General features: G+C 35.1%; 1 protein-coding gene across 4 annotated transcripts in view; it reads right to left on the bottom strand.

The window, feature by feature from the left end:
* The window catches only part of hec (calcitonin receptor hector), a 141,063-nt gene that overhangs the window by 16,957 nt on the left and 109,611 nt on the right, over window positions 1–14,495 (bottom strand). For all 4 annotated transcript variants that reach the window (XM_073972269.1, XM_073972268.1, XM_073972270.1 and 1 more), the window contains exon 3: window positions 8,905–9,316. In XM_073972269.1, coding sequence (XP_073828370.1) covers window positions 8,905–9,316 — 412 coding nt within the window. The remainder of the gene's footprint in view (window positions 1–8,904; window positions 9,317–14,495) is intronic.

A 14,495-nucleotide genomic window follows, 5' to 3' on the forward strand; every position in this document is an offset into this window, starting at 1 on the left:
GAAAAAACGAACTCTTTAAGTGTCTAGTATTCTCATATGAATGAGAATCACACTCACTTTTCGGCTTTTCCAAAGAAACACCGAAATCAAAATATTTTGCAACATGTCAGCACGTATCAACTAAGAATTCTTCGAATTCTGTGAGTTGAAAAGAACACCAGCACAGTTGCCTGTGAGGTTGTTATTGGAATTTTGTTTTTTTGTTTTTAACAAAGCTCCATTCGCCGTGCCTCGGCTGTTTTTTTGTTTGTTTTGTTTATTGTTGAAGATGAAATCATGATATTGGTAGCGATCAGTAAAATTTTGCAACACTGTCACTTCGTTTTGAGAAACATTACTCTCTGTAATAGAGGGTAATAAATGAAGTTGAGCCAATGGGGAAATACTCCACTCAAGCAATCGGAAATGAGATTCAACAATAAACAAAACAAACAAAAAACAGCCGAGGCACGGGCGAATGGAGCTTTGTTAAAAACAAAAAAACAAAATTCCAATAACAACCTCACAGGCAACTGTGTTCTTTTCAACTCACAGAATTCGAAGAATTCTTAGTTGATACGTGCTGACATGTTGCAAAATATTTTGATTTTGGTGTTTCTTTGGAAAAGCCGAAAAGTGAGTGTGATTCTCATTCATATGAGAATACTAGACACTTAAAGAGTTCGTTTTTTCGCTAAAAAGGCATCATTTCAAAAACTGAGAAGCCAATTGATAATTCCCTTCGCCGGGATGAAATCATGATATTGGTAGCGATCAGTAAAATTTTGCAACACTGTCAGTTCGTTTTGAAAAACATTTATTTAATATTATTTAAAAATTTCAGACTGTTTTATTATATCTATTAATTATTAAAATGGTATGCTTGTATAAAGAGCGTAATGTTCGAAACTTTAATGAACGATTAAACGATTAACGATAACCATGCGCACTATAAATGTGCCGGTTTTAATGGTAAATACGGATAGATCTATAGGTCTTCGTTGGTCTTATCCGGAATGTAGAGAACATGAAATAAATGTTTATCGCCTGCTTAAAAATTTTTATAAAATTGAAAAACTGGTAAAAACAAATTTTAATTCTCTAATGATTCTCCAAAGAGGAAGAAGTTGTAGGCCATTTTTGTTGATAAATCCGGTCTAAGTTTGGATAATTTGATTAGTTTAAATTCTCCGTTTACACCAAGGAAAAATAAGGCCTCTCTAACATATGTCCCAAACATGTAACAACAGTCCCACTATATATATAATTGCTCCACAAACATCCCATACGGGACAAGGGAGACTTCTCTCATATTAATGAGTGCACCCCGGTTCATATTAGCTCACTGATATGGAACCTACTGTTTATCGCCGAGCCCCAAAGGCGTGTCTTAAAACACCACTTTGTAGAGAAGTTTTACATGCCTGAAATACTTAGGAAATGTCGCCAACATTACTGAGGGGTATTTTGCCACCGTTGAAAATTTTGATGTTGACTGGCCGGGGAATCGAACCCACGACCTTCAGCATGCTAGGCGGGTGTGCATACCTTTGCATCACGGTGACACCCGACAACAGTCCCAAACATAACATATATTTGGGTCTTGCAAAAAATGTTTTTCAGATGAAATATAGATACAAACCAAAAACACCCAAAAACATACACATACTTTCATTTTTAAATGGTGGTGGTTTTTCTTTTATAGGAGTGCATAGAAATAACAAAAACAAAAGCAACAATAGACTCATAGATACATACAAAATTTCAAATACAAGAAATAGTGTCGGAATTTTTGAAAGAAAACAAATAAAACCTATTAATTATAAAATATAGAAACATCGTTGAACGCTTCTCGTTAATTGTAAAATAAAACACATTCTCCTCAAAATTGAAATCAACGGGAAATCGGCATCTGAAATCAAATATTGTATAATGTAATAAACAGTTGCATCCATATTTCAAATGTATGTATGTACATATATGTACATACATATGAAAAATATATTAATGTTATTACCAATATTAAATGCGATGTCTTCTCTGTCCAATAATATATTTCCATTCACCTTTTGGATTCAATTATAAAATGTATTGGGCATTTAATTTACTAAAAAGGACCATTTCTTTAAGCAAGCACAAAACACTGATCACCGTGCTCTTGAATCAATTTTAAATGGAAGGTGCTTACACCTGGGAAGTTTTTGCGGATTCTGAAACTACAATGTTTATAGATGAGAAAAATCAAAAAACAAAAAAAATCACCGGAGCGCTTTTTAAACAAATCGCGATTCAAGTTGACATTTATAGAGGTTTTTTAGGTTTTCACAATTGTGCTTGGAAACCACAAAACCTATAGAAGTGGAACTAAAGAAAGTATTGTAGCTATGAAAATTCTCTACACGATTGGCCTTCATGATATTTCCGTATGTATTACCGTTACTGACATATAGAAGTTCAAATTGGGACAATGCATTGACTGTATCGTCACAGCTATAAGGTTTACTCTAGTCCCATTTCGATTGAACTTGCGGTTTGAAAGCAAAATCGTGAAGGCCTAACAAAAAAACCTACAAATGTTTCAATGTATTGTCCCAATTTGAACTTCAATATATCAATAACGGTAAGACCTACGAAAATATCATAAAGGCCCATCTTGTAGAGAATTTTTATAGTCATAATAGTTTCTTTAGTCCCATTTCGATAGGATTTGTGGTTTCCAAGCAAAATCGAGAAAACCTAAAAAACACAAAAAATAACCTAAAAAACCTCTAAAAATATCAACTTGAATCGCCATTTATTTAAAAAGCGCTCCGGCGATTTTTTGTTTTTTGATTCTTCTCATCTCTGAACATTGCAGTTTCAGAATCCGAAAAACTTCCAAGGTGTAAGCACCTTCCATTAAAAATTGATTCAAGAGCACCGTGTGATTTATTCATTCACTTTACGGGCTTAAATCAACGACTGCCTTGGGGAAATTGAAGAAAATGACGTCTGTCTTTCTCACAAAAAGAACAAAAATAATTCATACCATTTTTTTATTTTCCTCTTCGCTTGCTAGGTTGGTTAACTGTTACAAAAAATATTACTGCTTGCGGATGAATAACTCGCAACAACAAAACAAAGAACGGAACACACGTGTTTGGCAGCATATCGCATACACACCACCAAAGCAAAAACAATCCTTTTCACCCTCCCGCCGTCGCGTCTACGTCTTCTATTGCACCATACAGACAGCTCTTTATTATAAAATATACGAGAGCCCTGTTGCTACGCTCTTTGACAAAAATCCTCTCTCCACCCATAAAAAATATGTTCCAACATAAATAAAAAATAATATATATAATCTTTCTCATGATAGAATCTCTCAAATAAAACGCTTGCATTTAAATTATGAATGGTGGCAAAATTAAACGGCAAGTGTTTTATTTGAGAGATTCTATCATGAGAAAGATTATATTTATTGAGGCTAAGCGACAAATTATTTTTTAGTTTTAAGTGCATTTCTAAATAAAACATTGAAACTTAGTTTTTTTAAATTATTTTTATACCCTATACCACAATGTGGAAAAGGGTATAATAAGTTTGTTTTCCCAAAAATTCATGTAACGCCGCGAAATATTCGTCGTAGACCCCTCATGTGGTATACCAAACTTCATATCTCGACGAGATAAAGCGATTTAGCGATGTGTGTCCGTCCGTCCGTCCGTCTGTCCGTCCATTAAAAATTGTAATCAAGCTAGAGGCCGCAATTATGGACCGATTGTCACGAAATTTAGTATGGAGGTCGGGTTTGGACCAGAATAGAACTGATTAGTTTTTGGCGATGATCGTGAAATGTTAAAGGGATGAAATGGACCAAAAACAACATTTTTGCTCGATTTTGTAGCCGCTCTGTAGGTCGCAATAATAGTCCGATCGGCGCGAAATTTTAAACGTAGTTTTGGTTTGAGATGAAGAAGTAGCGTGCAAGTCAACGGTATGATCGGATAATATTTAGCGGGTTAAATTGATCAAAACTTTTGTGTATACATTTAAATAAAAGTTATCATTTATCAAAAGCTAGCCCGGAAAGCTAGTGCACAGGGATAGTGGTATAGGGTATCACATGGTCGGCCCCGTCCGACTATAGTCTGTTCTTACTTGTTTATTTTTAACTTTTTAGTAAATACATTTTTTGACCACTGAGATCCCCAAATGCCGAATTAAGTCCATTTGAGCAGAAAATGCAGATTAAAATGCTTGAAATTGGGTGGTACAGTTATATGGATGCTATATTAAACCTTGACCTACGTCCACAATTTTTAGTGGGGAAGTTCCTGGACTTTTGAGAACTCCAAATGCCAAGTTACAGCAAATTCGGGCTAAAAATGAAGACAAAATCCTCAAAATACCAGAAGTCGGGTGGTACCGTTATATGGGGGCTATATGAAAAAATGGACCCATATTGGTTTTGGTTTCATATTCATGTATTGTCATCTAAATCTGAAAAATGTGCAAAGTCTTAGTTCGATTGGTCAACTGCAACCGTGCTAAAAATCAGTTACCAGATTTTAAAAGGTGGTCAAGTTAGACACCTTAAAAACACTGATTATGGATCAATATTAGTTTTGATTTTATATTCATGTATTGTCATCCAAATCTGAAAAGTGTGCAAAGTTTAAGTACGATTGGTCAACCGCAACTATGTGAAAAATGAGTTACAAGATTTGAAAAGCAAAATAACGGAAATCGGTTGGTATCGTTATATGGGGGCTATAGGAAACAATGGACCCATATTGGTTTTGGTTTCATATTCATGTATTGTCATCTAAATCTGAAAAGTGTGCAAAGCTTTAGTTCGAAGTCAACTGCAACCGTGTTAAAAATCAGTTACCAGATTTGAAAAGGGGGTCAAGTTAGACACCGTAAAAACACTGTAAGAATGGACCAATATTAGTTTTGATTTCATATTCATGTATTGTCATCCAAATCTAAAAAGTGTGCAAATTTGAAGTTCGATTGGTCAACCGCAACTATGTGAAAAATGAGTTACCAGATTTGAAAAGCAAATTAGATAAAACACTGTAAAACAGTGTAAAAATGGACCAATATTGGTTTTGATTTCATATTCATGTATTGTCATTCACATCTGAAAAGTGTGCAAAGTTTTAGTTCGATTGGTAAACAGCAACTGTGTTAAAAATGAGTTACCAGATTTGAACTAAGCACACACCACAGCAAGTTAAATAAAACACTGTAATAAAAATATAGAAACATCGTTGAACGCTTCTCGTTAATTGTAAAATAAAACACATTATCCTCAAAATTGAAATCAACGGGAAATCGGCATCTGAAATCAAATATTGTATAATGTAATAAACAGTTGCATCCATATTTCAAATGTATGTATGTATGTACATATACATACATATGAAAAATGTATTAATGTTATTACCAATATTAAATGCGATGTCTTCTCTGTCCAATAATATATTTCCATTCACCTTTTGGATTCAATTATAAAATGTATTGGGCATTTAATTTACTAAAAAGGACCATTTCTTTAAGCAAGCACAAAACACTGATCACGGTGCTCTTGAATCAATTTTAAATGGAAGGTGCTTACACCTGGGAAGTTTTTGCGGATTCTGAAACTACAATGTTTATAGATGAGAAAAATCAAAAAACAAAAAAAATCGCCGGAGCGCTTTTTAAACAAACCGCGATTCAAGTTGACATTGTTAGAGGTTTTTTATATTTTCACAATTTTGCTTGGAAACCACAAAACCTATAGAAATGGGACTAACAAAAATATTGTAGCTATGAAAATTCTCTACAAGGTTGACCTTCACGATATTTCCGTATGTTTTACCGTCATTGACATACATACAGAAGTTCAAATTGGGACAATGCATTAACTGTATCGTCACAGCTATAATATTTTCTCTAGCCCCATTTTGATAGAACTGGCGGTTTCAAAGCAAAATCGTAAAGACCTAAGAAAAAAACCTACAAATGTGTCAATATATTGTCCCAATTTGAACTTCAAAATCTCAATAACGGTAAGACCTACGAAAATATCATAAAGGCCAATATTGTAGAAAATTTTCATAGTCATAATATTTTCTTTAGTCCCACTTCGATAGGATTTGTGGTTTCCTAGCAAAATCGTGAAAACCTAAAAAACACAAAAAATAACCTAAAAAACCTCTAAAAATATCAACTTGAATCGCCATTTATTTAAAAAGCGGTCCGGCGATTTTTTGTTTTTTGATTTTTCTCATCTCTGAACATTGCAGTTTCAGAATCCGAAAAACTTCCAAGGTGTAAGCACCTTCCATTAAAAATTGATTCAAGAGCACCGTGTGATTTATTCACTCACTTTACGGGCTTAAATCAACGACTGCCTTGGGGAAACTGAAGAAAAAATGCCGTCTGTCTTTCTCACAAAAAGAACAAAAATAATTCATACCACTTTTTATTTTCCTCTTCGCTTGCTAGGTTGGTTAACTGTTACAAAAAATATTACTGCTTGCGAATGAATAACTCGCAACAACAAAACAAGGAACAGAACACACGTGTGTGGCAGCATATCGCATACACACCACCCTCCCGCCGTCGCTTCTACGTCTTCTATTGCATTATACAGACAGCTCTTTATTATGAAATATACGAGAGCCCTGTTGTTACGCTCTTTGACAAAAATCCTCTCTCCACCCATAAAAAATATGTTCTAACATAAAAATATATTGGTATCCAAAAAAATGAAATTGCACCCACACATAATACGTTTAGATCCAAACATAATATGGTACTGGTTGCAAACATATATTTGCGAGTACCGTAACTACTTCAGCTATGGCCCATAAATATACCGATCTGAATAATCATAAAACAACATCTCCTATTATAACAGCGAAGGAAAGGTGTGTTGCCGCAGATAATAACAATCCTTCTGCTTTTGTAAATAAACCTCCTCTTGCTACCAATAAATCTGTTACTGCAGATAATAAAAATACTTTCAAGTAATAAAGAATCTGTTAATGGTCACAATGGGTATTGTCGTACCGTACCTTTATACCAAATTTCAGCTATTTCGGTTGGGTAATGCATTAAAACCTTAACGTTAAAAATTTTCCAAAATCTGTATCAAAATATTGACATGCTGCGACAAATTTCTGGAGTTTTGAAGCCCAAGTAAATCGTAAATGCAAAATTTCTGCAATTTTAATGGGGTAGTCAGTAAAACCTTAAAAAAACCGAAAATCCGGAGGTACTGTTTTATTGGGACTATACCTATGTTCACATAAGTTTTAAGCACTGAGAACCATAAATTCAATTTAAGGCGAAATTTAGAGAAAAACACGAAAATACTTCAAGTCGGTTGGTACCGTTATATGGGGCTATACCCAAACTTGGACCCATATAGCCAATCTATTGTGAAAAAGATCAAACGAAACTAATTTCTTCAGATTTTCTTAAAGTTCTGCGTGGCGTTAAGTGGGCGTAACATAAGGTTTATATTAAAATGTGAACCTATATAACAATTTTTGGTAGAAATGTTTTTAGCCTCTAAAAACACAAAATACCAAATTACAACTAATTCGACGGTCAAGTGAGACTAATACTTTCAAAATTTCTTGAAGCGTAGACGCATTTCTTTGTGTGGAGCGATGTCGAAAGTGGACCTACATATTTGTTATCCATCTACTCCAATCCGTTCGGACGCTAAAGTGATTTCCACAATCGGACAAATGGACGGACATGACTATATCGATGTAAAATGAAAAGGTGATGAAGAATGTATATACAGTTACGGAATTAGGTTAAACATAAAGCCGTGTAAACGTTGTTTTATTTCCAGATACCATTTGTACAAAAAACCTAGGGTTCGTTTATATTAAGATTCTACAATGCTTTATTGAATTTGCATTAGCTATTTGTAAAAGACCTTTAAAGCTCACAGCTTTCGATTAAATCTTATCTTGGTCTGAATTACAACCTCGCTATTCTCCCGCATTTATCTTAAATTCCCTGTCGTCAGAGATGTTTCTAGAAGATCTGGTAACATCTCGAACGTCATCACTTCATCAGAGCAACAAATACACATCTCACATTGTAAATATTTGTTCCTCTTAAAATGCCCCTTCCTTTTTATATATTTTGTAAATACCTTAACCAACACAATATTTCTCCATTCATGTTCTTCGTATAGTTACTGGTTTTAAGAGTTTATCACCTTATTAAATGATTATGTTATTTAAAGTATTAAATTTTAATTTAATTATTAAATGTTAAAAAAATCCCTTCAATTTAACTTTTTTAATATATAAATACCTCATTATCCAAAAGAAGGGGAAAATTCTGAATTAAAAAAAGTTCTCAAAAAGTCACCTCCTGCATATTTTGTTTTCCCAAACGCTTAAACACCTTTTTTCATATACACACCTTTGCAAATCTCTTTAATATAATGAGATTATAAAAACACTTATTTATGGAATACAACTTTTCATATTCACAAAGTAAATTAAACAATTATAACAAATGTGGGAAAAACTTTCTCTGGGTAAAAAGTATGCCTAAAGTATCATCAAAGCAAAGAACAAAAACCAGACAGATTATTTTTTTGGAATTACCCAAGGGTCATATTAAAGAAAAAGTAGCATAACCTTGCACCAATTTCTAACACTGCCACCCAACCAATTTACTCAATCATTGGTAATCTTTTAAAAGCAAGTAAGCCGAAAGGTAAGCCACTCAAATGTGTTCTCATTGCAATGAACCACAGCGCTATCAAATAGCTTTTAACAACACAAAGATGTCTACCACGACGATGAAACAAAAAAGAAAGAGCAACCACATTATTGTTGTTCACATTGTTATTGTTTGAGATGCTTTGTTACGTATGTAGTTGGATGTTTCCTACATGTCCGACAGGATACTTACGTTTTATGGGCTAGAAATTTACTATTGAAGCCCTCAACAAAGTCCGGACAATACTGACTTAACACTGTGCCAGCTGGCGTACGTGGCCAACAGAGATAACCGTCGAAACGTATTGGACAAAACAATTGTCCAGTGGGTGTAGACTGTGTTGTTGGTGCCGTTGTCGTCGAACCCTTTCCAGTGTCATTTAGCAACAAAGTTGTGGCATATTCCAGGGTTGATGATGTAGTAGCAATGGCATCAGGTGGTACATCAGTTTGTGGGGTAATTGGATTTGGTCCAAGCGTTGCTGCACTTATTGTGGCATACAGTTCATTACGTTCTGCTTTGGTTACATCGACATTTTCAATATCGATGGATCCTTCCTTTAATATGGCATCTTCAACGTATGGCGGTATGACGGTTGGATATTCTGCAATGAAAGTAAAAAAGAGCAACAAGAAAATTAATACAATTATTTGTCTCACACGTGATAACAATTGTCAGCAATGAGTGACGCTAATTTGATTGCTTCATTTCATTTGACATTTTATTTTGAATTCTTTTATCGTGAAAATAAATCTTCCAAGTAATGTGAACTTTGACATTTAAAACTGCTTTTTTAGAGTGCTGGGAAGCTTTTTTGTTTTTAGTGTGAAAATTAATGATTTATATTTAGGGTCATTTGATTTGAATACATTTTCGGACATTGATTGGCATTACCTTGAGAGAACTTTTATTTGTATTAGAGTCATTGAGACAAAAATTATATTATGGTATCCGCATTCAATAAGTACATTGTACTATGGGCCCAAAGGCAATTGAGGCAACAAATCACTGGGACAAGCTGGACCTTATAAATTTCGTTCCGATGTTTATAATAAGCATAAAAACACATCAGCAAAATTTGGTAGGAATCGGTTCAGATATAGATATAGCTTTTATATGTATATTTCATTTCAATTGTATCCGATCACTTTAAAATATGATATGGTAAATCCTGTTCAATTTAGAATCACGTCCGGAAAATGTTGGTTTTGATCGGTTCTGATACATATATCTACATCTATATAAATAAAAATCAAATGTCTTTCGTTGGTAATGACATCATTTGAGAACTGCTAGACTGATTTGGATAATTCTTTTTTTTTTTTGAAATGTTCGTCGTAACCCAAGTTAGGTTTTTATGCAAAGAAAATTTGACCTCGCCCACTTTTTTCAGTTTTAATCTTTTCTACAAAAACTACTGAACTGATTTTCCTGAAATTGTCTGGGAATATACAGCGATTGCCCCCGATGAAAATAGACAACATATTTTGTAGAATTTCGGAAGGGGCGGGGTACTTCCCCTAAACCCTATGTTTCAAAAATGCTATATATACAAAAATTACGAATGTATCCATCGGGAAATTAATTTGCAAGGCAATTATGGTTGTGTCTCCGACCTTACCTATTTATTTGGGATAGAATGGCTTGACCACTTTTTAAAATATGTTACATCTACAAAACTACTGAACCGATTTCACAGAAATTTTCAAGGAATCTACAGGGATGGACCCCGTTGGAAATAGGATTCATATTTTGTTGAATTTCGAAGGGGCAGTAAATCTCCCCTATGCCATATTTAAAAAACGACATATCTTTATAAAAAAATCAAATGTCGTTCGTTGGTAATTGCATAAGTTGAGAACGGCTGGACAGATTTGGATATTTTTTTTGACATGTTTGTCATAACCCAACTTAAGTTTTTATGCAAAAATGCCAACTTTTTTTAATTTTCAATTTTAATCTTTTCTACAAAAACTACTGAAACGATTTTTCTGAAAAAGTCAGGGAATGCACAGGGATTGCCCCCGCTGAAAATAGCCTACATATTTTGTTGACTTTCGGAAGGGGCGGGGAACTTTCCCTCAACCCTATGTTTTAAAAATGCCATATTTACAATAACAACGAATGTATCGGTTTGAAAATTACTTTGCGAAACCATTGTGGTTGTGTCTCCGACCTTACTTGCTTTTTTGGGACCCAAAGACTTGACCACGCCCACTTTTTTAAAATATGTAACATATACAAAAAAAACACTAAACTCATTTTCCTGAAATTTTCGAGGAATGTACAGGGAACACCCGTGGTGAAAATAGGCTACGTATTTTTTTTTAGTTTCGGAGGAGGCGGGGTACCTCCCCTTGGACCTATTTTTTAAAAACTCTATTTGTGTCGAACTTATATAGATCACAAGTCAACAAATCGATAGTTATAGCTTCATCAGGTATATAAGATGCATAGTAAGAAGGTGGAAGGACGACACAGTCTGCTCTTTAGTTGTTACTGGACATTCATTTGAATGAAGGGACACAAAAACGAATGTACGATGGCACATGCAAATTCCCTAGAAGCTTTAGACCGATTCTCGAAGGATTTAAGAAGCAATTCACGTTAAGATTTCAGACAAACATTACCAGATATATTATTCCAGCAGATGAAATAAATGCATGTCTCAAGTCATCAGTTCTTTGGCAGTACGTTAAAATTGCATATCGACACCAACATGAAGATTTTATATTTATAGTCACTTGCAGATCCCGACTAATTAGCGATGCAAGAAAAATATAATTGACTTAAGAAAATATCCAAATTTTCAAGTGTAACGCTATCTATTAGTAGGCTTCTACAAGTTTCCGTGATCATACGGGGATACATTTTTCTACATAATTAGTACTCACTGTTACCACTGTTACCAATTTTGTTCTTCATGTGATTGCGGTTTATAAATTTTTACAATATAAGATGTATGTATTATCTTTGACAGCCCAATGTGCTATCACGAAGCGTAGCCAGGTTGAAAAGTTATTCGTTTTAAGTTGTCCAAAGTGTTATGAATATAATACCGTTTCTATTTTATTCAAATGTATGACTTGAAAAATTTAAATTGACATTTTCCCTCAGAAACCTACCATCGAACCCACAGTTCATTGTTTGGATAAGAAATATAATATTAAAATATTACAGAAAGTCCTATTAACGAGTTATTTGTTATAAGTCTCAAGGCGATGGACGAGTGGACCACATCCAAACAATGTGCTCACACAATAACTTAGCTGGCCCTTTACAAAACATTTGTTCAAAAGCCGAACTAAGAAACTATCTAAAATTCTCTCTGTTTGTTGCGTCGCCTTTTGGAATACCGCGTCTTTCCATATCTTTTTCCACCTGTTCGCTCCATCGAAGCTTTGGCCTGCCAGTTCTGCGTGTACCGCCATGTGGCCCTTATTTAAACGACTTTTTGCGGGTTCATCATCGCTCATTCTTATGATATGGCCTAGCCAACGCAGTCGTTGCATCACGATACGTTTATCTATACTGATGTCGTTGTATAGGAGATACGACGTCGATATTCACCGTCAACGCAGATTGACACGTAGATCTTTTGAAGAAATTTTTTTCTTAAAAAACACCAAGCACTGCCTTATCTGCTTGCGCATGTACCCAGGCTTCGGAACCATACATTAGCACGGGTAGTATCAGTGTTTTCTAAAGCGTTGTTTTTGTTTGACGAGGTGTGGCTTTGTTTTTAAACTGTTTACTTAAGCCAAAGTAGCATCTGTTGACCAATACAATTAGTTTTCTTATTTCATAACTGATGTTGTTTGTTATGTTGAAGGCGGTGCCGAGGTTGACGAAGTCTTTACTACAAAATTATAGGAACCAACTTCCACTGTTGGTCTTTCCGTCAACTTTGTCTTTCCGTCGCAGGGTGTATGCTTGTCTGAACCTCGTTCGGTACTTCGGAGAGGTTCTTTCCTATTTTAACTGAGGACCTAGTATCAGTTAAAGTCATCTTACAAAGCCGAATGAACTTTGCGGGGATACCAAATTCAGACATGGCTTGGAATACCTTTGGGCGTAGGGGGCTGTCGAAGGCTGCCTTATAATCGACTAAAAGGTGGTAGGTGCCGACCTGCATCTCTTGGGTCTTCTCCAGGATTTGCCGCAGGGTAAATATTGGTTAATGGTGGACTTGCCAGGACTAAAGCCGCATTGGTATGGTCCAATTATTTCATTGACCATAGGCTTTAGTCGTTCGCATAATATCCCTGACACTATCTTGTAGGCAATAGGGAGAAGACTTATGCCCAGAGATGGTCTGTTTGACGATTTTTTGGGTTTTCTACGGTCGTAAAGTTGTAAACGTCGGAAACGTCACATACCTGTATGAATCGTATAAAAAGTCGCTTACGTCAAAAACCTAAAACTGTCTATGTTCTCTATATAATTTCTAGTTTAAATTATTATTACACAAAATTTTGAAAATGTTCAGTGTTGGACCACTCTCGAATCGCTTTGATTTTTGTTGTAACAAACTGTATTCACTGCCCCCTATACGATGGTACAAGTTTCATCAGGGGCAAGTCCATACTTCCTGCGAAAATAGCATGAAAGATGCAAAAAAAAACCCTCTGACACCGTGTGTCGAACGGATCTGCCGATTCGGTCCATAATTTGGTCTTCGTAATATTTTGTACAAACTTAGTTTAAGTTCGAAGATAAGCCAAGTCGGTCCACTCCTTCAGGTACCTCCCCCACCAAGGTTAAAAAATGTTCGGAAAAATTGTGTTCACGATAACTCTTGAAGGGTGTGTACAATTTGGTCCATAGTTTACTCATCCTAATATATAATATATCTTCCAGATATACATAGATCAAGATCGAATATGGATTATATTTGTCCACTCCTTCGGTTATCTCCCATACAAAAATTCGGATAAGTTCACTTTAAGACCTGCTCTCGAATCACTTTGATTATTGTTGAAGCAACTTGCATTCGCTGTCCCAATTACAAAAGTAAAAGTTTTTCAGAAGCAAGTCCATACTTCTTGAGAAAACAGCCCGAAGGGCGTAAAAACACCTTTGGCACCATATGTAGTGGCTGGAGAGCACGATCATTTTCGAACTGATATAACCAAACTTTGGATCTCCTAATATTTTGTCCAATTGTAATTTAACTTTGAAAATGGTCCATATAGGCCCTCTCCTTATGGTTCCTCCCCCACAAAAGTTCAACTTTTTTTTAAGTACAGTTCAGGATCTGTTCGAAGATAATTTGGACATTTATACCGATGCTACTCTTTTTGCTCCTTTTTGTAGCGGTATTATGTTTTTCCTGGGTAAGTCCACGCTTCCTGACATACTGGCCCAAAACCTCTAAGTTATACGGTGACCAACTGAAATGACACCTAAGATCTACTTCCAAAATGGAGTACGTCGATCCATTCCTTCAGGTACCTTCTCCGCACTATTAGCGAGCTTTAGTTCATACGCCCAAAAGCGCCACAATATCTGAAATCTCCCTAATACTTAATTATTGGGGAAAAGGATTTTAGTTGAAGGTTTGAACTCGCACAAGTTGAGTGTATATTTCTGTCGGCAAAGCCGACTGTTACTTTTTCACTTGTTAGCAAATATTTTGCAATTCAAGATTGTTTAGCATTTGTCAGTTGCAATTTATTGTAGTGGTTGTGCAAAAAATTGGACATTTATTTAATATGAAATTAAATTTGTAAAATAATTCCCACCCGTTGTTATAAATGTATTGTGTCCTATACATATGAATA

The sequence above is a fragment of the Musca autumnalis genome, unplaced genomic scaffold (assembly GCF_047663935.1).
Source record: "Musca autumnalis isolate F117 unplaced genomic scaffold, ASM4766393v1 scaffold_3, whole genome shotgun sequence".
NCBI classification, from domain to species: domain Eukaryota; kingdom Metazoa; phylum Arthropoda; class Insecta; order Diptera; family Muscidae; genus Musca; species Musca autumnalis.